At 51.4% G+C, this 25,653-nt stretch overlaps 1 protein-coding gene across 1 annotated transcript; it reads right to left on the reverse strand.

The window, feature by feature from the left end:
- Positions 1 to 2,715: 2,715 nt before the first annotated feature.
- On the reverse strand, positions 2,716 to 21,788 carry LOC116954254 (vesicle-associated membrane protein-associated protein A). The gene is made up of 6 exons (XM_032974834.2): positions 21,539 to 21,788; positions 13,343 to 13,495; positions 9,019 to 9,122; positions 7,672 to 7,752; positions 4,395 to 4,574; positions 2,716 to 3,301 (listed from the first exon to the last, which is right to left on the reverse strand). The coding sequence occupies exons 1-6, from the start codon at positions 21,594 to 21,596 to the stop codon at positions 3,131 to 3,133; spliced, it is 747 nt and encodes a 248-aa protein (XP_032830725.1). The 5' UTR covers positions 21,597 to 21,788; the 3' UTR covers positions 2,716 to 3,130.
- Positions 21,789 to 25,653: the final 3,865 nt, after the last annotated feature.

Here is a 25,653-nt window from a genome sequence, read left to right on the forward strand (position 1 = left end):
AGTCACTGGGGGTTCCCTACCCCGATGCTGTCTCAAGATGTTCAGCATGGGAGGCATAGTTATAAATAGCAAGCGATGATGGGCGAGTGGGGGAGTAAGTGGGCGAGTGGATGTGCGAGTGGTTGGGGCTGAGCGAGTCAGTTGGCGGGTGAGCGAGCGTGTGCAACTGCCGCCGTGCTGCTTAGGCACAGATGCCTCTTGTTGCAGGGCACAAGATGCACCGCGTGGGATGCGTGCTGTCAATATCAAGTCGTGGTAGCGACGCCGACGAGCGTCACAACTGCGTGCAGCATGGCGAGGGGGGAGCCAGACCGAGAACTCACGAGGAGCCACATCCACCAGCGGCCCTTGCGAGTCACCCCGGCTCCACGTCCTGCGCTGCACAGGGACAGCTGCCAATGGGCGGCGAGGGCTCCCCTTGGCCAGGCCGCGGGTGAGATCCAATGCGAGGTCGTTGACGAGTTGCCGAGGGGAGACTTTAAGAGGTGGCGGGGGCTGGGCCAATAAACGCAAATCATGATCTTATCAAGTGGGCCCCAATCAGGGCCTGGATTTCAGCTGCGTCTCTGTGCCAATCGGCCCGACCCGGAGAACATTCCGGGAGCGCATCTAGGACTAAGACCTCTTGCGATATGCCTGCGGCGAGGAGTCGTCATATGCCACGTACTCCCAGACGACCCATAGCATGATTTAGTGAGAAATATTCATGCGCGCTAAGGTTTTCGCGGTTGTGCTGTACACCTACGTTTTTCGCGGGCTGCGGCTTCGTTCTCGGTTACGTGGAACGCAACGTATTGACATCGTGCCCAAAACAAATACCCCAGGCGAAGAGTGGGGGGGGGGGTAACAACACCGAAACACAACGAGAGATACTCGGGTGAGAAATTAAAACTACCCCCTCCAAACCAGCCCCCCGTGCTCGCTCGGCAGGCTCGCCGCGCGGTGAGCCCCCACCAAGGGTTTGCATCACGTCTGACCCTTTGGGGCGGGGGGGGGCCTCCAGTTCCGAGGATCCAGTGAATCCTGAATGCGGAAACGGTCACGTTTGAGTTGTTTTTATTTGAACAGCACAATCCTACGAATTGTAAAGTGCCCATAATATACTGGTAGTCGTTAAATATCTATCGTCAATGTGAGGTCATTTCACCATCCAACCCAATTAAACACCCGAAGGGCATTCATGCACTTGCGAAAAAAATGGGGTGATGGGAGGTGGGGGTGGGGTGGGGGGCACGGTAGGGCAGTAGGGAGGACATCTACGTGTCATCGTCTGTGTCAATCCACGAGTACCCTGGTCGATTTGCAAGCGAGGGGGGCGAGACGGACAAGGGGGGACAATGACGGTGACGATGACCTGTGGCTGCGGTTGGCGCGTGCCGTTTCGCCAAGGCGGAGACAATCGCCGTTTCGCCGCCGCGGTGGCGATCGACGTTTCGCCGCCGCGGCGGTGGGGCCAATTGCCGTTTCGCCGCGACGATGGGCGTTTCGCCGCCGACCCGGCCCTGCCTCTCGGGAGGGACGTGAACGAACGGCGCGAGTTCGGTCTGCACGAGATCCACTGTGCGCGGGCGCGTGAACATACAGTACTGTTTATTCCTCTTGAGTCATCAAACCACAAGATGAATTAACACGTAAAGAAAACACCAACTCTTGGACAAAATATCTTGATACAAACATGCTGCACTAAAACTGAAAACGCAGTAAAAGCTCATCTTATGTTCTTAAACTGCCCTTAGTAAAGTTTAGCTGCGTAAGGCTCGAACTAAAAAGCAAAACTTAAGTTTTTATTTTTTCCCCATATATATAATTTAGCAAGGACCAATGTGCTCACCATGGTGAAATTTCAAGCCGTTTTGATTACTACAAGCAAGTTACAGTCAGAGATGGGGTTTTTTATGGGTAAGACATTCAAACTACATGACAGAAGTGTAAAATCACCACAGGAAAAAAGACCGTCAGAACAGGCAAATATTGTGTGTTATTTTCCGTATCACTAATCGGCTATAACCACTAAAGCAGTGGCACAATGGAAATACAGCACTGTGGTCAGAAAAGGTCAATAGCACATCAGCACAAATTTCACGACTCACTTTCTTTCTTTTTAAACATTCAAGATCCGTCCTGGAACTGGATTTATCGCCCGTGATAATTTTTCTGCGACGATTTTTTCGTTGCCCCCTCGAGATTCGCTCGGACTTCAGTTTTGCTAATCGATTTCCACGCACGCCTTGTTGTCGTTGTTCTTGCTTTCCTCCTCTACAATTATTCACCAGGATGGATTAAAAGACGCCTTTGTCAGCCACAGTTTTGCATGTGTGTGTGTGTGTGTGCGCGCGCACCCACTGTCCACCGTATAATTAAATACATTTTACATAACGCGGATCTTTATGGAGGACCGCGGGGTGGGTTGGGAAGAAGGGGGAGGGGGGGGGGTAGGGGCGGGGTGGGTTAACCATTTTCTTTTTTGCACAGCGCCTCTCTCCACTATATGCACGAGATAATCTTTCAATGTTTCTTAACGTCGGCTATAGCAAACACCGTCCACACCCAACTGAAATGTAGAGGCTTTAAAATGCAAGGTGGGGGGGGGGGGGGCGGGGGGGTGGGGGTTATGCATTCTATAGCCCCGGCTGCATGCGTCGAACACCGATGGCACCTCGGAGTTTTAGTGTTACAGCACCCAACACCTCGGTTTGCATCTGCCAGACTCAGCCCGCCAGTTTCGTCAAGAAGGGGGTTTTCCTTTCGTACGTTTATAGGGTTTTTTTTCTTTCTTTTTAAACGACAATTATTATTCGGGGCTTGACAGGATTTATCTTCTTCCGCTGCTGCCCACGGACATCAACCAGAGACCGCCCACAAAATGCTCGCTTTCGCTCCCCGTCCCATCCGCTCACCCGTGCACGTAAAAAAAAAACTCCCGCAAATCCTGGGGTCCGTAACGTGTGACGTCAGATCTATGTAAAAGGCAAGAACTGGATATGATGCGCAATTATAGTTGAGTAATGGGGAGTTATTATTATCATCATCAGACTGCAGCATTCAGGTGTGGGGTGGGGAAGTGGTGGGTGGTGGGAAAGGGAGGAGAGGGAGGGGGGGATGGTAGTTGTACGATTCCACCCTCCTTCCCCTACAGGATAAATTTACCCAAGAAAAAGCCCAGGAAGATGGCAGCGATGACGACAGCCAGGGAGGGGAAGGCGCTGGCGGTGCCCTCCTTCATCGAGAGCTGCTTGGGCATCGCACTCATGCCGCTGTTGTCTACTTGGGCCCCGTGGCGCAGTCGGACGCCGTCTTCGTCCTGTCCGGAGAGGGGGAGAGGGGGAGAGGGAGGGACGGCGCGGAACCACGGTCAGGCTCACGCTCGGACACGGCACGCGGGCGCGGCGAGGTGACACGGCCCCTCCCCGCCCCCCTTCCACCCACCCTTGCCCCCCCAATTTATTTTTTGTGGCAGGGATGGGGTGAGGGGGGTGAGTGGGGGGGGGGGGGGGGGAGTGATGCAGACTGCGGCGTGGACACCGTGCAGGAGAAATTTTGAAATGCGCACTGGGGATTATCGGCGCCACGTTTGCGGAAACAAATCGCGCGCAAACGCAACAAGACGATGCCTCTTAGGAAGGAACAGGTAGGTGTGAGTAGGTGGGTGAGTGAACAGGTAAGTGTGTGGGTAAGCGAGTGAGTGGGAGAATTAACAGGTGTGTGAGTGGGTGAGAAGGTGAGTGGGTAGGTGAGTGAACAGGTAGGTGTGTGTGTGTGTAAGCGAGTGAGTGGGGGAATTGTGAACAGGTAGGTGTGTGTGTAAGCGAGTGAGTGGGAGAATTAACAGATGTGCGAGTGAGTGGGTGATTGGTTGGGTGGGTGAGTGAACAGGCAGGTATGTGGGTAAGCGAGTGAGTGGGAGAATTAACAGGTGTGTGAGTGGGTGAAAAGGTGAGTGGGTAGGTGAGTGAACAGGTAGGTGTGTGTGTATGTAAGCGAGTGAGTGGGGGAATTGTGAACAGGTAGGTGTGTGTGTAAGCGAGTGAGTGGGAGAATTAACAGATGTGCGAGTGAGTGGGTGATTGGTTGGGTGGGTGAGTGAACAGGCAGGTATGTGGGTAAGCGAGTGAGTGGGATAATTAACAGGTGTGTGAGTGGGTGAGAAGGTGAGTGAACAGGTAGGTCTGTGGGCAAGCGAGTGAGTGGGTGAGTAGTTGAGTGGGTGGGCGAGTGAACAGGTAGGTGTGTGCAAGCGGGCGAGGTGGGTGGGTGGGTGAGCTAGCCAACCACTCCTTCCCTAGCCCGGTCCCTCCCGTGTCCCCCGTGCATCTATCCCAGCGCTCCGAGGTGTCTGCTACGCTACGGGCCCATCGTTGCGCACTCTCATATATCGTCCCCGTGTGCGTCTTTACCACGAGCCTCCGGTTCTCCTCGCGCAGTTTCTGAACCTCCGACTGCAGCTTCTTGTAATCGTCCATGACCTTCTTGACCTCCGAGTCGTCCAGCGCCGCACTCAGCGGCTTTGCCGCGCCTACCTCCGACTTGTTCACCGCGGCCGTGACGTTCGCTACTTTGCTCGTTTCCAAGTCGTTCTGGGGGACGGGCGGCCAAAAAACAGACCCGAGGAAGCGCGACTTCATCGCATTCTACAAACGAAAAGGGCCCACTGGGCTGCACGGCTCTTTTCAGAAGCGCCCTGGCAACAAACGGCAGCCCAACGAAGTGGCTTATCACGTGGGATTGTTTTAACACGGAGGCTTTACGCGATCCAACCCAAAAAAAAGCTTTATTATGGATGTGGCAATGTATAGTAGCCAAATGCTCGAAACACGTGACGTTGATTCTAAACGTGGAGGGAGCAACCGGAGGACCCGGAGAAAAATTCCACACGACCACGGGGGAGAACATGCACACTACAAATATACAGTAGAACCTCGGAGATCGAATGCACCAGAACTCGAACAAATCGGTGTTCGAAAGATATTTAGTATTTCCCAACAATTTTTTGCCCCGGAAACCGAACGAAATTCGGAGGTCGAACGGCAATCGCGACTTGCAAGAACCTGTACACGGCTAAGACGCTGATGGCCAGCAGCGTGCATGACGCTTGCCCAGACAAAGGGGACTCCCCTTACAAACAATAACACCACCACCATCTCCTCACCACCTTCCACTCAAGCCATCAACTCTCCTTACTACAGGTAAAGTGAAGTTCAATGTTCATTTATCTCATTTATTCCATGTATTTATTCATTTATTTCATGTGTTTCTCTTTTTTTTATTTTATGTTTGCCATTACTGTAAACTTCGTGTCAAAATGCTTTATAATGAGAGATTTCTTGTGTCTTGAACCAATTAATGAAATTTTCATTCATTAAGTTCGATCTCCGGGGTACCACTGTATACAGGTGGGCTAGGTCTGGATGGAACCCACGTCCTCATGTATACATCTTACCCACCTTGGTGCCCTCAGGCAAGCTTCAACAAAGTGTTTGTGCATTAGCCCTGCAATTCCCTCCCATCGTCTCCCTCCCTCCCATAATCTCCCTCCCTCCCTCTCATTGTCTCCCTCCCTCCTATCATCTCCCCCACTCCCTCTGTCTCCCTCCCTCCCATCATCTCCCTCCCATCGTCTCCCTCCCATCGTCTCCCTCCCATCGTCTCCCTCCCATCGTCTCCCTCCCATCGTCTCCCTCCCATCGTCTCCCTCCCATCGTCTCCCTCCCATCGTCTCCCTCCCACCGTCTCCCTCCCTCCCATTGTCTCCCTCCCTCCCTCCCATCGTCTCCCTCCCTCCCATCGTCTCCCCCCCTCCCATCGTCTCCCTCCCTATCGTCTCCCTCCCTCCCATCGTCTCCCTCCCTCCTATCGTCTCCCTCCCTCCCATCGTCTCCCTCCCTCCCATCGTCTCCCTCCCTCCTATCGTCTCCCTCCCTCCCATCGTCTCCCTCGCTCCCATCGTCTCCCTCCCTCCCATCATCTCCCCCCCTCCCTCCCATCGTCTCCCTCCCTCCCATCGTCTCCCTCCCTCCCTCTCATCGTCTCCCTCCCTCTCATCGTCTCCCTCCCTCTCATTGTCTCCCTCCCTCCCTCTCATCGTCTCCCTCCCTCTCATCGTCTCCCTCCCTCTCATCGTCTCCCTCCCTCCCATCGTCTCCCTCCCTCCCTCTCATCGTCTCCCTCCCTCTCATTGTCTCCCTCCCTCCCTCTCATCGTCTCCCTCCCTCTCATTGTCTCCCTCCCTCCCTCTCATCGTCTCCCTCCCTCTCATCGTCTCCCTCCCTCCCATCGTCTCCCTCCCTCTCATCGTCTCCCTCCCTCTCATCGTCTCCCTCCCTCTCATCGTCTCCCTCCCTCTCATCGTCTCCCTCCCTCCCTCTCATCGTCTCCCTCCCTCTCATCGTCTCCCCCCCTCCCTCTGTCTCCCTCCCTCCCTCCCATCGTCTCCCTCCCTCACATCGTCTCCCTCCCTCCCATCGTCTCCCTCCCTCCCTCTCATCGTCTCCCTCCCTCTCATCGTCTCCCTCCCTCTCATCGTCTCCCTCCCTCTCATCGTCTCCCTCCCTCCCTCTCATTGTCTCTCTCCCTCTCATTGTCTCCCTCCCTCTCATCATCTCCCTCCCTCACATCGTCTCCCTCCCTCTCATTGTCTCCCTCCCTCCCATCATCTCCCCCCCTCCCATCGTCTTCCTCCCTCCCTCGCTCCCTCCCTCCCAAGCTCTTATAACCAATTTGCTCAATTCCAGAAACGTGTAAACTCTCCATCTTTTTGACTTAACAGCTTGCGATTGCGCCAGTTTTGCCGCTGCCCGCTTGACACTCTTTGACCTGTGCTCAGTAACTGGGTTTGAAAATAACAATTGGGATAAACATTGGGCAACAAGACAAACTTTGCCTTTGTTTTTTTTTCCTCAACGCTTCACAGAATGTAGAACATCTGACAACGATGGCTTTCAAAAGCATGGCCTTCTTCACTCGCCGGGTTCATCATCATCATCGCTTTCCCACATCAGAACCAGGTGGTTGGTCAGAGTCCTTGACTGGAACTCTGACCTAGCAACCCATGGTGCCAGGGCTATTTTGGGTTGGGTGGGTGGCACAGTGGCAACACTGGTGGCTTCGCAGCAACAAGGGTCTGGGTTCGATTCCCAACTCTTGCGGCCGTATGCGTGCAGCTTTGTACTCATCGGGTTCATCATCCCCCCTCCCCCCACCCCCCCCCCCCATGTTCTAGCACTGGTTTCATTCCGGTACTCCGCTTTACTTCTCATAGCCAAACAACCGTACGTCACTGGCGTTGGCCAAACATCCCAATGCAAAACACGAGCACACCTGCAAATGACTCCTTCGGGATTACAAAGCCACGTTGCCTGCAGACCGCAACCAAACCTTGGCGGGACTCTCCTCGAAACGAGACTCGGCGAGACTTCACCGGGTAAACGAGCGTAACGACAACAAGAATATTCTTGGTTCTTTCGGTAAAGTCACGTAGAAGGGAAACAATAAAACAATAAAAATATAATACGATAATATATTTTTATTGTTTTATTCTTTCCCTTCTACGTGGTGACTTTACCGAAAGAACCAAGAATGTGAATCCCTGCAGTCACGAAAGCTTTGAATCGAAACAACAAGAATGATAAACATTGTTTTGTGTTTGCGCAAACTCGACGGGAAATAAACACTCACCTGCTTTTCCTGGTCGGGGGGCAGCTCGAACACACACCTCAGTTTGGAGTCCATCAAGTCATCGGGCTTAGCATCTTTCCACTGAGGTGGCAGGCAGTAAAGACAAGACACACACACACAAACGGACACACACACAGACACAAACACACAAGACTCTTTAGTTCACTTCAAGTCCTCAAGAAACTGCCCGTGGCACGTGGCGCGAACAACGTCGCAGGCCGGGGCCAAACCACACAGCGGGCACGATCCGGAAGCACGGCGCAGCCGCGGAAACTCAGGCGGCGCCGCGACGCTGTGAGGGTATCGCCGATGGAGCAACGTCCTTCAGGAGACGGCGTCAAATTAAAAACTGGTCGAGAGCCTTGGGCGGGGTTGATGAAGACGAAAACCGGTGACCGGTTCCGAACGTCCGGTAAACAGGGTTCCAGTGGACCGTCAGTAACCGTCGCACCGATGGGCACACGCGGAGGATTAGCGCACGTGAATGACAAACCGTGCAGAGCTGCTACCAAATCTCCAGAATCGTGCCCGCTTTTGTCACAACGCGGAAGCTAAGCAGGTATAAGCCTGGCTCGTGCCTATACCAAGGTGTTATATGTGCTATATATATATCGGCTTTTGGGCAGCGGACAGGGCAGTGCAGAAAATCGTACATCTGTGTGTCCGCATCTCCACACCAACCCATAAAGATCAGCATAGTCAAGTACGGTTTATACGTATCATCAACATTATTCCACCACAAGGGTCCCTATGGTTTGCCAATTGTGCCCCACCCCCACCCACCCTGGTTGTGAGATTCCCGACTGGTGCCGCCCCCCCCCCCGCCCCCACGGTTGTGGAACTCCCTACTGGTGCCCCCCCACGGTTGTGGAACTCTCTACTGGTGACCCCCCCCCCCCCCCCCCCACCGGTGATGTGACCCCCTACTACAACTGGAGATGAGGCTTCGGGACAGTGTTGATAACTCAAAAGTCCCATATCGAAAGCTACAGTTTATTTTCAAAAGGTTTTCCTAATTAGCTGTGCTCCTCTTTGACCATTCTTCTGACAACCGCCTCTTTCTTTATCTTGCTCATTTTCACGCACGGCGCCTTGACACTTTTTTCGTGAAAAGCTCCTTATAAGTGCAAATGATTTTACACACACACACACACGGGTCGCCAAGTTTTGAGACAGCCATTTAATTGGCGTCGAGGCGACGAAACGTATATACGGTACAATGCTCACTATTGTGCACCGACAATGCGGACGTTGTTCCCTTCCCCTCCGCCACCACCCCCCCCCCCCCCGAAAAGTTAACTGCTGATGAGTTTTACAGCAGACGGAACCGACAGCGCAGCGGCTCACCACGGCATCCATGTCCGACGTGTCTTGGGGCGCAAACATCGTCTGCACCATGAATTTGTGTTTGCTCTTCTCGTTGGGGTCGTAGTCGAAGGGCTGCAGCATAACTGCGGGGAGCGGCGGAGGTGGGGGAGACAAACGGCGGTCAGTGACGTAGGCAGGCATCTGAGACGCGCGCAAAGTCGTTACATCACATCCACAAAGATCCCCCTCCTCCCTCCCCCCCCCAGGGGGTAGCCCCAACAGACTATCGGGGGGGGGGAGGTGAGTGCTGTTATCGAGCACCTAAACACACACCGCACGCACACACACGCACGCACATAGGAAAGGGACGATGACGCACGCGCCGAGTGATAAGACACACGCACCGTCATCAGATGCACACGCAGTCGAAACGCACGCAAGTTGTCAGACACACATGCACGGTTGTCAGACAATGTTAAACACTGTTGAGGCAAGTGCTGTTAGGAAGCAGCTATGAAGGCCAGCACCACGGCCAGCCGCCTTTGTCTCCCCAGTGGCCAGTGGCGATGTTTGCACACCGCACCAGGTACTCATTTGAGGCTGAGTCGACCTAGGAGAGGCCCATGACCGGTTCAGATAATCGGCACTGGTGTTGGCCGTGAGCTGGAATCGAACCCGGGTCGCCGGGTTCGTAGCGCACTGACCACGGCAAATGCGGATACATGATGCACATGTGGAAAATTCGAAACTCTCCAGTGTGCGCTTGTGGTCCTCCAGCATAGACCGTACAAAGTATAACGACACAATGCCCCGATCCACACATACGAAGGAGACATTACATCAGACGCGGTTATCTGGCTTGACCACCTGAATGCGAAATGGTAGTCGTTGCTCTGCATCTACATCAGCAGTATGAAAGAAGACAAAAGCGCAGCGGGCTGCCGACTACACTAGCACTCCGCAGTCAACAAACACGCGCACATATAACAGTCGTCAAACACGGGCACACACAGTCATCAGGCAAACAGGCGCACACCACAACAGCCTTCCATCACTGGCGCACACAAAAAAACGCGTCGGCACGAGAAATGCACAGCGCACGCCCGCGCGAGTCACGGCCGCTCTGGAATGAGGCGGCCGTCACGTGGGCGACACCCCCACCCCCCTGGTGGTCAGGACTTTGGATGGAACGGCAGCCCAAAGGGTGGAATGGCAGCCCAAAGGGTGGAATGCCACGTCCGGGGAAGATGTCCGCCATGAATAACGGAGCGATGGATGAAACCCCAGAGTTTCATCAGCTTCCAACCCGTGGTCCGCGAGACCGCGGCGAGGCAGTCCGCGGACCTGTCGCAGGCACAATTGATTTGCACAAAAACGCCACGTTTCACGACTGCGTGACGATCTGCGAACATGTCTGAAGGTTGAGGGGTCGTGTTCCCCGCTGTGGTTTGGCAAGGTTGAGAACCGCCGAATCTAGACTACGAGATCGTTGCAATGCAAGTCCCCTGAGAAGAGGCGACGGCTTGGTGGAAGCCATCATGCAGAAGTGGATTAGATGATTGATGATGGCCATCAATTATGTATGTTGAACTTTTTTCGTACCGTACATAGCCAACTGCGCTAATTGGACGTGCGGGGGAAGGACAATGGTGCCGAGCACAAAAGGAACTTCTAAAGAAATGAGTTTGTCAATCTAGATGATTTAAAAGCGCATAGCGCCAGTGGCTTCCTAATATCGCAAAGAAGAGTGTTCCAGACGGCCGCAGGAACGCATATGAAAGTGCGCGAGGCTGTGACCACCGTCTTTGTCCGGTGGCTCGCCAAAAGCCGCTGGGAGGATGACCGGACTTCACGCGACGGTTAATGCTCCTTGACGAGATCAGAAAGATAGTGGGGTTTAAAATCATGACGATGATGATGAAATCAGGATGATGATGATGAGAGCTTGGGGAAAAGAGACAACGGGAGAGAATTCCGCAGTTGAAAAGTTCGAGGGAAGAAGCAGAAACAAGAGAAACGTTGTGCCTTGCATTATTGGTGGCAGAGCGATGCAAACGGAGAGACGAATCCAGTCATACTATTGGCAGGCTACCGATGCCATCTCCTTGGAGTGGTCAAGCTCCCATCAAGTAAAGCTCCATCAACGGCAATCGTATGAGAGCTCAACACGAACCATCTGCATTCTTTGGTTCTTTTGGTAACGTCGCGTAGATAGAAAAATAATAAAAATAAAGTGAATAAATAACATAAAAATTTACCTTTCTTTTTTATTTACGTGACTTTATCGAAAGAACCAACGAATATGATTTCCTGCAGTCACGAAAGTTAAGTCAAAACGAATCCTCTGCACGGTACTTTAGCAACGGGGTGAGCAAGCCGGGAGAGAGATTGGCCAATGTTTAACACATGCACCTCCCCCCCCCCCCCAATCAGCGGAGGTGACACTGACGTTAATTGAAACTCCAGCCCTTATGCCAATCCACTAACGGATGAAAGTGGCTCCAAGTCGTCGCCATCTCTCAACAGCTCTCCGATACAATAATCCACCTGGCACCTGCCTGCACACGAGCAATAAAGCTGATCTTATTGATCTAAGTCATTGTAATGTTCTGACTCGCCCACGACTGGACATCTGTGAAAAAGAGCTTTATAGCTCGTCGGATTCCTCCAGTGCAAATAAATATTCTCATTCCGAGGTGCCATCCCGAACGCGTCTTGGCCACACGTTGTACACTGGATTTGGTGCAGCGCTCAGGGAGGGAATGGTCCAGACAAACGTACAGCACAGACTAGCCGCATTTACAAATTATCTCAACTTGTAACGCGCCGACGCACACTCTTTGCTCGCTCTCAAAGAGAGAGCTAGGATGCGCGAGGAACCGCAGACAAGCGGGAAGGAAGCCGGGCGGCGAGCTGGCACCACCAACTGCCGAAGCTCTGCCATCCTTTATATGTTAAGATTTTTCCGGCAGATTTATGAGGGGGGAGACCGGAGAAAACCCAACTGTGTGAGCGGGTAACACCGTCTCATGGCGAATGGAACGCATTGAGTGGATTCCAGATTTTGCTGTGACGCCTTCTCCTGGCAAGCCAGGGTATGGCCACCTCGAAGGTGGCTTCACAAGATGTGTGCGATCCACCAACGCTCGCCTCCACCAGTGGTGGAGATTAAAGGTGTGCGTTACCACCACACTCATCTATGGGGAGAGGCCTCATTACTTTGTAAGTTGTGCTGCTATACATTTCCACGTGATGATAAGCCACTTCATTGAGCTATCAATTGTGGCCAGGTCGCTTCTGAAAAAGAAGCTAATGGCTCAGTAGTGGGCTTTACCTGGTAAGATGACAAAATAGTTTAGTTTAATTTGTATATATTTTTTGAAGTGATTTGTTTACCTTTCTTATACTTTTCCCCGCTATCGTATTTTTGTATTGTTTGTTGTTCTAACGTTCCGACCCGCCCCGAAACTGGACATCTGTGAAAAAGAGCTTTAAAGCTCATTGGATTCCTCCGGTGTAAATATTCTGATTCTCATTCTGCAATGCTGCTGCTGCTGCTGCTGGAGGCCCCCCAAAATCAAGTCAGTTATTTGTGTTATTTGCCCGAACGTTAAACAGTCCTCTTTATTGGGAGCTGGGGAGGCGAGACGGCGAGTGAATGTAGCAGCAGCGTCGACAGAGTGGAAGTTGGGTGAGCAGAGGACTGAGATGGTTCGGTCATGTGGCCAAAAAGCCAGAAGACTACATTGGAAAGTTCAGAACAATGAAAGCCGGGCGAAAGGAAGAGGGAAAATGAAGGGTGAATGGCAAGGAGTTGCATTGTTTAACGATTTTTTTATTTTACCAGGAAAGGCTCACTGAGCCAGACAGCTCTTTTTCAGAAGCGACCTGGCTATCACAAAAGATAGCACAACAAAAGTGGCCCACCACGTAGAAATGTACAGCAGCCAAATACTAAAGAGGCGTCAGTCAGGATTGAGCCCATGATCTACTGCATACAAGGCGAGGGAGTTAACATCTCGCCACTGCGACGCCAACGAGGGCAGGAAAGCATGCGGCGTCACTGCGGGGGATGGCGACGAATCGGAGACAGCGAGAGGACTCGGGATAGCAGAGCCCACCTAGTGGGATATTTGACATGTGTGAAAATGAGCTTCATAGCTCATCGGATTTCTCCAGTATTCTCGTGGAATGAACGCTCGCAAGAAATTCAGCGGCTCAGGCTACTGGCGGTCATGTTGTCACAGCGCGGGGAAGATTCAGGCGCACGTCTCGCGCTCGGCACCATTTACAGAGCCCGTTTAGATCGTGTCTATGGCTGGTGCTGGCAATGCCGTGCCCGGTGACACAGCGCCGTACTTACCAGAGACATTGATGGACGAGCCGGCCTCCAAGATGCCGCTGTTGGGCCGCACGCAGTACCGGCGCGGCGCCGTGGTCTTCACCTTGAACACGACCCGTCTTTCGGATGGATTTGTCAGCTTCAGGTTCGTGGTGACGACATCCGTGAACGGACCTGCGGGGGCGGGACACCACGCACCGTTCGGTTGCGGCAGGGCAGTAATCGTACCGATTCGTCCATGCCAAGGGAACCTTATGCGATCGAACATTGCTCGACGGGACCGCTCCACGTGGCGGAACGTCGAATTGTGACGGAACCTTCCGTGCGATGGAATGTTCCCCATGCGATGGAACGTTCAGTGCGGTGGCGTGTTGGGGAGCCTCCGGGGTGATGGAACGAATGTTCTGCGCGATTGACAACGGTCTCCACGCGATGGAACGGTCCACGTGATCTAAACACGGGCGAGTGAAACTTCTCTCCCTCTCCGTGTTATCAAACAATCCGTGTGATCAAACGTTCCGTGCGACCGACTTCCACACGCCATCGCCCTCTGAATGCAGAGGTGGGGGGGGGCAGGGGCTAAGCACAGCGGCGAGCTGGGAAGCATGCTGCCGACGTCACCGCTTGACTAAATTTACAGTGACAGAAACACGATCCCCGCTCACCTATCCCGCCGCCTAAATTAGATTCTCCGCTAATTAGGTCTCCCTTGGACATGGCCGTTGCGGGTGAGGGCAGAGTTTCCCTCCCCAACAGCACGCGTATCGGCAAGGACGACCCCAACATCGGCCGTCACGGAGGGGGTGGGGAGGGGCTGGGTGGGGAGGGCGGGCCCAGAGGATGGAATGGCTGGGCGTAGTTTTTAGATTCCAATTCTTGTCTGAAGTGGTGGAATGATTTAAGTAAATATCTTGTCTGGTACTGTGCAGTGCTTGTCCTCGTGTATATTGTCTCGACTGCATTGTTTTAAACGTCATATTTGCCCCTTTGTTCCTCTGCTTTGAGAGGCACTGCCTGGGAGGCGTGGTATAAATAATAAATTAAGATGGTCTGGTTCTGATACAATGGTAGTCCAGTCAATTTACGTTTGTATTGTTCATTCTGTGAAATTCTGCTCTTTGCCTGGCTCTGGTCTTGGTTCTAAATCTGTCTATATTTAACCCGTTCTACTCCTATTGCTGGTCTTTATCCAGCTCTAAAGTTGGTGTTTATCAAGTTCTGACTCGTGCTGTATTTCCACATCCATTGTGAAGTGAACTGGCCTGCTTCACATATCCAGCTAGAAGAGCATGGATTCTCACGGGAACCTTACTTTGTGTTTTTTTTTTTATATTGGACCCATTGCATATCCCAGCGTGGAGCAGTCTGTGGGTTGCTGCCCTCTCCCTTGAAGGACATGCATTCACATGAGGCGGGAACATTTTCTAGTTTAGTGGTGGGGGGGGGGGGCAGTTGGGAGGTTCCAGAACCAGGGTCTAAAAATGACCTCATAATTATCATTGGTCCTTTTTTGCCAGTATCAAAGCATGAAAATTAGCTGCTCACCCCGAGCTATAAATCCCCCGATATGTGCATTGGCTTTACACTGTTCCACTTTGGGAGTTCTCTGGTCAGACACTGTTGAGACTTGCTCATAAAGGCGGCTGTCCCTGGTGTGGGCCAATCAGTTTCAAAGACAATGCATATATTATCAGAGCATGTTTTCTTTTTATATTCACCACAAGTACCTGTGGTTAATGCAGACTTGATTCCTTGCAAAAGAAATCGATTTGGTGTTTGAACATCTTAAGACCTGTTTTATTGCCAGAAAGGGTAAAACTTATTCGAATTTGACCTTTTCTTCATCACTCCCCCACCCCCCCCCCCTCGTCACCTTACTTTGCGTTTTAATCGCAGTTGCCGAGCAGAAGCCCAAAACACCAACTGACCAGCAACAAATATCACCAAGTTGCAATAGGTAACGTTTCTTGAATTAAGCAAGGTTAGAAGAGCTCGGGTTAAGAGACGATCGGAGGGAATTCCAAAGTCAAGCGGTGCGAGGGAAAGAGCGGAAAGAGAAGTGGTGTGGTGAGTGGATTGGTGAGTGCATTCTGACCTGCAGTGTGGTGAGTGGAATGGTGAGTGCATTGTGACCTGCAGTGTGGTGAGTGCATTCTGACCTGCAGTGTGGCAAGTGGATGGGTGAGTGCATTCTGACCTGCAGTGTGGTGAGTGGAATGGTGAGTGCATTGTGACCTGCAGTGTGGTGAGTGGAATGGTGAGTGCATTGTGACCTGCAGTGTGGTGAGTGCATTGGTGAGTGTATTGTGACCTGCAGTGTGGTGAGTGGAATGGTGAGTGCATTGTGACCTGCAGTGTGGTGAGTGGAATGGTGAGTGCATTGTGACCTGCAGTGTGGTGAGTGCATTGGTGAGTGTATTGTGACCTGCAGTGTGGTGAGTGGATTGGTGACTGCATTGTGACCTGCAGTGTGGTGAGTGGATGGGTGAGTGTATTGTGACCTGCAGTGTGGTGAGTGGATTGGTGAGTGCATTGTGACCTGCAGTGTGGCGAGTGGACGGGTGAGTGGATAGGTGAGTGCATTGTAACCTGTGGTGTGTGAATGGGTGTGTTATGACCTGCAGTTTGGTGAGTGAGCAGATGGGTGAGTCAATGGGTGAGTATGTTGTGGCCTGCAGTGTGGCGAGTGAGTGGATGGGTGAGTGTGTGAATGGGCGAGTGTGAACGAGTGTTGTAACCTGCAGTATGAGTTGTTGGACAGTCTGGAGACGACAAAACGGTCAGTCCACAAGGGTGGAGAATCAATGACTCAAGTTCACAGGAAGGGTAACCATGGCAGTAGCGATAGCAGAGCTATAGGAGGCGACCGACTAGAGTAAATTCATGAGTGCTGGATTCATCAGTCAACTTGACTGCAATATGATGAATGCAATCAAGCGCAGTGAAGAAGGAACTGTGGGTGCTCCACCCGATATGTCAACAGCATTTTAAACATTGGCCGAATCTGTGCTTTGTATTGTAGTAGGTGCAATTGTTCGATTGCACTCAATGCCAGGCCCACTTTCTTCCTTTATGAAGAGAGCTGTACGCTCTCACCTGGACTGTCAAACCAGGCACGGCATCGTGGGATCAATGCTGAAGGGTCACGGAGCAATTGAACAACATCTCAGCTGGAATGGCCCAGGACCTTTCCTGGGTCCAAAGGTTACGTGCTTTCCAGTGTTGGTGAGAACACCGCACCGAGTTCCCCTTATGTAGGATCCTGGAGGGGGGGGGGTCTCTTATTCGTTCCGGACTTCATACGGTTCTAGTTTTGCTCAAGTTACTATTCGTTTATTTTTGTTGTTCTAGACTTTTCCGGTTCTGGTGTCCTGGTTGTTGGCGCTAGTTAAGTTATACTGTCGTTTAATCCTAGTTTTTTTTTTCTCCGGGTTTAAACCAATGCTGGTCCGCGTGTCTCATTTGGTCCCTTATCCGCTGCGAGTTGTACTTCTGATGTATTGCTTTGGTCTTTGGATCTGGTCCTTGGTTTCTGCCTCTGGTATGCATCAAGCTCCTGGTTTAGATCCAGTCCGATTGTGGTCCTGCAGTGCATACTAACCAGCTCTACAGTCTGGTCCTGGTATCACGTTCCTGTGCAGTCTGGCTGTAGTCTAATCGCCACAGTCTCGTTTATATCTGTTTGTCCCGATAACATTTTTACGTTGGCGTGGTCCATGTCTATATTTTCTGCTTCTAGTCTACTCTTAAGTAAATTGCTTGCTGTCTATTACAGGCTAGTTTTCATCCCAAATCAGTCTAGTCTTTATCTCAACTATTATCGGTTTGTCGTCTGCTGTCACGTTTAGTCTGGTCTGTTTCTAGAACACTCTTATGCTTAAGGTTTAGCTTGATCATTTTACATCTAATCTTAATTTTAAGTCCTTTTCTCGCTTGTCCAAAATATGTCCTCTCTCCAGACTTTGAATCATTGACGCAATCATTACATTTTAGTCAAATGTGGCATTTGCACCGTTTGTCACGAAAGGCTTTCCTTCCACCATGAAGTCGCAGTTCTGCACAAAATAATTCGGACCACGACGCTGGCCTACTCATTTCCAATGATGTCACGAGATTAATGAGCACACTGCGAGAGCAAGGCAGTTGGCGGCGTGTATTTAACTGTTTAGTACAGACTGCGGTATTAACCAGGGCGGTCTGCACGGTTAAACGGCAAACGTGGTACCAATAGGCCATGTCATCATGCAAATCTAGCGTCCATCTGGTGCATATTACTAATCTAGGGTCTAGTCTAGTGTAATATAAATGTAGTCTATTATTTGTATCTAGTTGAGTGTCTAACCTATTCTCGATCTAGCCTGATTGAAATGTAGTGTCTGTGTGGTGTAGCCTGTAGTCGAGCTGATTGTTAAACTCAGCTAGTTGAGTGGTCATGTAATCAAACTAATTATAGTAGTTATAATAATATTGTGCAATAAAGACACTTATCCAATATTGATCCACTATCATTGTGTCTAATAAGCAGTCCAGAGTATAGTCTTCTGTCTCGTGTCCATCTAGTCTAGTGTCTATCCAGTCTCGTTCCAGTTTGTACTATAACACTAGACGACATAAATACTAGTCTGTTTAGTATAGCTAATATAATGTATTGTCTCACTAGTGCAGTGTGACATGCAGTCTACTCTCTAGTTTACTGCCCATCATCTCTCTACTCAAGTTTAAGTGTCCCTAGTTTTATAAAATTAAAAAAATGGTACTTATGTTTCAACCTAACCGGTTCTCAACAGAATCAAGTGTCACATGTGCCCACGTGAAAACCTTAATTTATTTGGCTGTTAGATGATGGAGGAGCTATCGCTCTAACTTACTTCATACTTACACAATCTAGCGCGAAAGAAACAAAATGAGAAAGATTGGTCGTGAAAGGGTGTTTGTGTGAAATAAAAAGTCTTCTGCCTTGTAATCTAGTTTCAAGTCCAACTTAAAACGTTGCCTTTTCGTAGCCAATACAATCATTCACATTTGTATTTTGGGTTAAGCAACAGTAGTTTTATGCCAAATTATTGTCGTTTCCAGTCCACTGTTATATATAATTGAGTCTGGTTTGTGCCAGGCGGTGGTGGCGCGCGTCTCGAATCCAGCACACTTTGGGGATGCGAGGGTTGTTGGATCGCACAATTCTGGTGAAATTCCCTTTCCGTTGGGTGTTGAGGTGCCGTACCCTGGCTCGGCAGGAGAAGGCAGTAACCAGCAAGTGGACTAATCGCCATCTGCTTCCATCTGTACGGAGGATAGAGCGTTGCCTCCTCGCGCGCGTTGGGGGGGCGGCGGTTTCCCCGGGCGCTCCGGTCTCCTCCCGCAGGTATAAAACCATAAATTTAACACGTCGGCTTAGATACATGCATCTAGATACTAGATACAAAACACTCAAGACTTTATTCGGCTGAAAGCATCTGCAAATTAAAACCAAAATGCAGGATGCTCCTGAAAAAAAACGAGTCCCCGTGACTCTGTGACCTTCCTGGATAAACAAGAAATGTAAAGGTAAAATCAATTAAGTGACGTAAGCGTCTGGTCTCATGTCTATCTGACCTAGTGTTATATAGTCTAGTCTGCATGTAGTCCAGCGTAGCATCTAGTTTAATGTGCAGTCTATCAAGTCTAGTGTCTATCTAGTCTCGTGGCTATCGGATCTGGTCCCTTAATGTACAGGCTGGGTATATCTGGTCCAGTGTTCTATGCAGTTTAAAATAATTTGTCAAATCCGCTGCTGGATGAAGGGCTCTCTGGCACACTTTTTTTTTGGGGGGGGGGGTGTTTGACCACGCTTAGCCACGTTGGTCAGTGTGTGTTCAGTGAAGTCTCTCATCTAATGCCCATTATGGCAGTGTCTAGTTTATTATCACTCTCCTATACTGTTCATATATTCTTGTATTTATCCTATCTTTAGTCTTGTGTCCGTTTATACTATTTTATATACAGTACAGCATGTGTTCCTAGTGTCTATATTTCTACAGTTCAGTGTCTACTGCAAGTGCCTACTTTATTGTACATCTGGTGCATTGTGCACCTAATCTCATGTTTAAAAAAAGACGTCATTTTACCAGGTAAGGCCCAATGAGCTGTATAGCTGTTTTTCAGACGCGACCTGGCCACAAATGATACCTGAAGTGGTTTATCATGTGGGAATTTATCGCAACCAAATACTTTTAAGCGCACATTGATTATAAATGTGTAAGGAAAAACTGGTGGATCCGGAGAAAAATCCACGGGGAGAGAGACACCGCAAACTCCCAATTATACAGCAGCAGGCGGCAGGGTCGGAATCGAACCCACAACCTTCTGAATACAAGGCGAGGTAGTTAACATCTCTCAACTGTGGCGCCCCCAGCAGAATGTTCATCCTGCCGTCCACCTACCTAATGGATGTCCAATCCACGTTGTATCTATTTAGCATCTACGCTCGAATTTACCGTCGTATTTAGTCTAATCTTTTCCACGAGTCCGGCCTCCTCTCCAGTGTATCCACAGTCTACCTTGAGTGTATGAGGGGCAGCGTTTAATCCAGTGTCTTCTAAGTGCATTGCGCCCATATAATAATCTATTTACCCTACCGCCTATCCTAACGCGTGGTCTCTCACCTCCCCCTCCCGTGTCCATCTCCTCTAAGACGTTTGTCTTTTCTCTCGCGTCTCACTTAATCCAAGTGTTCGTATATATAGATATTTTTGTTCACATAGCGTCTTGCTAGTTCTAGTGCCTATCGCAGTGGTCGTCCAGCGCACTGCCCACATCGACCATTCACGATATTGTCCACCTCGCGTGTGTGTCTCCTCCTTTGTACATTTCATCCGGTGCATTATACAACCTCCTTAAGTATGCTGTACATCCCTTCCCTCGTGTCTCGAAGTCGTGTCTTCTAAGAATAGAGCCCATCTAATATACTCTCTTTCGTTCACCTCGCTTGCAGCACATACACATTTTCGCCCATTGTCCATCATTCCCCGTGTGTCCATCTCATCGGTGTCCATCTAAAGTGGGCGACAGTTGTCTCAAGCCTCGTGTCTTCTCAAGTAGTGTGCATTGCCCATCTCCAATGTATCCACGATTTAATCTACTACTATATTGTCCACCTCGCTCGGGAATACATTTCGCCCATTGTCCATCTCGAGTAATTTCGAGTTACCTCCTCAATAACACTCGGTGTCTCCCTAAAGTAGAAAGTCCATCGCTCGTCTCGAGTGGACCCACTCTTTAATCCGCTACTACATTGTCCACCTTGCTTGGGAATGTTTCTCGCGAAATTGTCCATCTAGAGGCAGTACGAGTTACCTCCTCCTCCTCGGCAAGCCTCGGCGTCACCTCAAGTACCGCAGTGTGCGCATATCGCCCATCTCTAATCTACCCACTAATCACGACTCCAAAGTACAACGCGAGCTTGTGAATGTATCTTCGCCGATTGTCCCATCGCGAGCGATTTCGAGTTACATCCTCAACAAGGCCTCGTGTCTTCTTAAGTACTGTAGCGTGTGTGTGTGTGCACATCGCCCATCTCCAATCTACTACACAGTCCACCTTCGCCTGGGAACGTATCTCGCCCATTGTCCATCTCGCGTGATTTCGAGTTAGCTTACAGCAAGCCTCGGCGCCTCCCCGAGGCAAGAGTGTCCACCGCCCACCACGTCGAGTGTGGACTCCCCACCCCCCAACTCGTTGCCCACCTTCAATCGCACCGCACACAAATCGACCGCATCGCTCCCCCCCCCACCATCGGGCCCCATCTCTCTCCGAGCGTGCCTACAACTCTCTCCCCAACCACCCCCCCACCACGTCTCTCCACTCGCTCTCTCTAGGCTCTATCCGCCGTCTCTCGCTCCGCGTGACGAGCGAGAGATGGCGGCGACGACAACAACATTCGTTGTTGTTGCTGTTTGTTGTTGCTGTTGTTGTTCATCTCTCTCTCTCTCCTCATCGCTTAGCCGCGAAGAAGCCGGAGATAAAAACATGGCGGCGCGGCCTAGGAGGCGGGCGGCAAAAAAAAAACGGCGGCGGCGGCGGGAGACGACGCGGGGGAGAGCGGAAGCGCCGAGTCACGTCCAGCTGCAACCACCACCACCACCGGCTGCTGCTGCTGCTGCAGCAGCAGCAAACAACCACCAACAACAACCACCAGCAGCCACCCAATCCACCACTAACCACCAACCGCCACGCTCTCACCTTTAAACTTGAGCTCGTTGGGCGGCTCCAGCAGCAGCACTTGGTCGAACTTGGACATTGTGTGGGGCACACTCGGGCTGGGGGAGGTCGCGCACTTGTGCAGAAAGCCCTGCCGGCGATGCTGCTGCTGATGATGATGCTGCTGCTGATGATGATATTGCTGCCGATGACGAACGCCGCTGCTGCTGCTGCTTACTGCCTCTCGTCACCGCGATAGCCGCTCCCGCTGCTGCTGCTACTGCTGCTGCCACCACCAGCACCGCCCCGGAGCTCCTGACGCAGCGACCCAGAGTGCACTGCGCGCGCGCGCGCTGCCCGCACCCAAACCCCCCAGCAAGCTTCGGCAACGGCCACGAGCGCCCCCTACCCCCGCCCCCCCCCCCAAAACACCCCCCCTATCCCCCCCCTTACACACGCCCCTCTCACCGACTACCCACCCCTACAAGCCCCCCGCCAGAATCCCTCCCCCCCCTCCAGTTCACACTGGCGCGAGAAGGCTCGCGAAGCGCCGGCGCTCATTGGTCCACGCGTCCTGCGTGGGCGGTGCCACGACTGAAAACGGGGGTGGGGCGCGGTTTGGGGGGGGGGCGAGGGCGGGGTTATTATGGCTGGCCACGCGTACTTCTGACGGTTTGTTTTGTGAGCCACGCCCTCTCGCCTCCCCCTCCAACCCCTCTCTCGCTTCCCCCACCCCCTCATCCACCCCTCCCACAAAAAGGGCGGGACATAGCGCGCTGCTGGTTGGTCAACGGGTCCTGCGTGGGCGTGGTCTTAACGTAAACGGGGCGTGGCCTCGTTTCGGGTGAGTCCGCGCCCCTGCTTTCCGACTCCTCGAACAGTTAAAAAAACCCCACCTCCGGCTTAGGGCGGGGCATAAACCCTCGAGCGCGGCACTAATTGGTCCACGCGTCCTGCGTGGGCGGGGCCTCAATATAAGAGGGCGTTATTATAACGAGGCCACGCCCGTTCAGCTACCCCCTTTCCTCCAACATCTTAGGGCGGGGACATACCACACACGATGATTGGCCGGTATATCCTGCGTGGGCGGAGTTCGCTCCGCCCCCTCCCCCACCCCTCCCCCCAAGGGCGGGACCCGGAAGCACGTGTCTTTGCAGCTGAGGGAATTTCGATGAGCTTTGCAAAAAGGCACATGCTCCGAAACGTCTCCAATTCCATTTTTTTGTTGTTGCTACTTTTAAGGCCACAGTGTTGTTAACGAATGCGTTGAGCTTTCGCTATTTGTCCTTTTTGCGCCACAGCCAACGCAGAATCGCATTTTCGCGTCCCGAATTCACGTGCGTGTGAAATCGCGTTCATTATCAGCCATGTATCAATCCACTGCTGCATGAAGGCCTTCCCCCTAGCCGTCGCAAACCTCTCGCGGCTCCGCGATGCATCGAGCTACTTAAACACGAGCTGTTGTCGTGGTCCTTCTCGGCGCGCGTCCTCTCCGACGCGTTTCATTCCTTTGCGGTCACTCCCGCCACTACCTATTGACCATCGGCCATCAACGCTTTCGGCGCGACGTGACCTGCCCAAGGCTGATTCACCTGCGTAGGTTTCCTTTATTCATCCACAATACAGGGGGGGGGGGGTTTAGATCGTTTAAATGTGTGTCGTTAAAACCAGCCACCACCCGACACAGCCAACTAGTAAGGGTTGTCACGTAAACAACGTGGCCAATTCGTCACTAGTACTGCACTAACCGGTGTGTTGGAGAGGCAAACCACAACATTTACAATCTGAGTACGACGTTTCGCCAGTAATTACAGCTAGCTTCACCTGACGGTTGGTCCCGGGTTTTAACGACACATTTCTATATTTATGGATGATATTGGTCGCGAAAGCCTACTACGTCTTAAACTTCCTTTATCCATGGTTCCACTTGCCGGCTCAAACGCCCATTAAGAGGGCGCTGTCAGCACGCGGAGCGAAATCAGGCAACTAATACTACACCATATATTTTAGAGTTTTAGACCACCAAGTCAGACAAGGAGAGAGAGAGTAGTGTATATGTAAAATACTAGACAATAGCTACGCACTAGATCTTCTACACAGGGACTTTAGATTATACTGTACTGTGTTTAAAAAATAATTGCATCATATATTTAAGCATACACTACGCGATACAAATAATCCACGAAACTTGATCACTCTTTAACCATAATGTAGGTTGCACAGCTGTCAACCCATTCGGTTTACCCCGTATTCTTGTACAGAGAAATTGAGTTTGCAGGTCAATACGGCGTACAGACGTTTCAATACGGGCAACATTGTTTCGTATATTTGTTTGTGTTTCTCCTTGTGATGGGAACTTTGTAGGATGAACTTTGAGATTTATAAGGGGCACGGGGTGACCAATCAAGTCTGATTTGATCTGTAATAAGGTAGGGCACTGGTAAGGGGTTGACATGTATGCGATGGAGGCAACGATAGCTACTGCAATACATATGCACTCGACAAGATATACAACAAAGAATATGAATAAGATATAACAACTACGGTAGCTAGAACACAAGACGCAATGTCTATATGGGGGATGAAACTGTCGAGACAAGCGTGCTTGGGCAACACACGTCACCCGAATGGGCGATGGTAGCCGATGGTCAATAACAGTGACGAGGGCTGCAGTGAAGGGGCGGAGATGGAGAAATGAAATCGTCGCGCGTGCAGGTGTGCCAGGTGGATTGTGGTCACGTGGCAAGGCACCACCCACGCCACGTGGGTGGCGCCTTGAGGTTGGCCCTCATCCAGCAGTGGATTGACCATGGAGGACGATAACGATCAATGAAATACATTGCTGGGCTCGTGCAGTGCGTGACTGGCAACTTAATATGCGAGTTAAATATTGGGGGGGGGGGGGGGGGCATCATACATTGATAAACCCAGGTTGTGTCCACGGGGGTGGGGTAATGTCGAAGGCTACATGACAGATAAAGATACCCGCCACCTCGCAGATATAGTCTCAGACGTAGAGTCCAAGTTCTTGATCTTAGCCTTTAACAAGAACAGAAAAGGGTAAACGCTTTTAACATGCAGTGGGGACGGCCAGGAGGGGGCATTCCAGACAATAGGGGGCGACAGAGAGGAATGAGCGAGTGGCCACGACAGCAGCGGAGGATGAAAGTAGGACGGCCAGAGGTTGTGTGTCACTGGACAGCAAGGAGGGATTTGTGAATGGGTGGAAGTGGAAGGGTTTCAGACGAGGCGGGGCAGCAGAGGGGGTGAATGAATGAGCAGGTAGCCAGTGGAAGTGGCAGACGAGTGGAGGAGTGGGGGGGGGGACAGCTGAAATGAATGAATAAATGAATGAGTAGTGGTGGGGGGGGAGCAGTTCCACACACTGGGGGACAGAAGGAATTAATGAATGAGTAGCCACGGGAAATAGGTAGCAGAGAGGAATGAACGAAAATGAAAAAATGCCCGCCAGTAACTTAATTCTGAAACACGTGGCAACATCGCCCCCATGCTGGGAAAACCCATCAGGAACCCTTGCGGGGGGGCGGGGGAGTGTGACTTTCTGGGTAAACAAGCTGTGCCGTATAAAGTACAAGTTGCTTCAAAAAAATATTAACACTTCGGAGAGTTTGCAACGCCACGAGAAATGTGTCTCCAGGCTCTGGAGACTACCTGGAGAAGATTCCAGGGGTGTGTTGACAACGATGGCGAACACGTGGGAGATTTTTTGACTTTTTGAAGCGATTAACGTACATTTGCTATCATGTTATGGTGCATTATCCGTTGGTATTCCATTTAAAACGATACCCCCATGTAAGTGTTAACATTTTTTTCGAAGCACCCTGTATATTGGTGGCTTGCGAGTGCGGTTAAATTCCGAGCAAAGGAGGGGTCGTCATCCGAGATGTGGACAGCGGGGGGGGCAAGGTGCACACGGTGCGAGTCCGCTTGAGGGTTGAGAACAGGTGGTACGCGGTCTGTTCGTCTGTATGTCTGTATGTAGAACTTCTTTCGCACCGCACGTAGCCGACCGTGCTAATCGGAGGTGCAGGGGGGGGGGTAACGACAACGAACTAAACACACAAAGCATTTCTTGACACAAAGAGCAGGGCCGATGCGAGTGAATGTTGATCCGGAAATAATGACGGTGTGTTTAT

This window comes from Petromyzon marinus, chromosome 54, assembly GCF_048934315.1.
Source record: "Petromyzon marinus isolate PM22_M1 ecotype Great Lakes invasive population chromosome 54, UKy_Petmar_22M1.pri1.0, whole genome shotgun sequence".
In the NCBI taxonomy this organism is placed as follows: domain Eukaryota; kingdom Metazoa; phylum Chordata; class Hyperoartia; order Petromyzontiformes; family Petromyzontidae; genus Petromyzon; species Petromyzon marinus.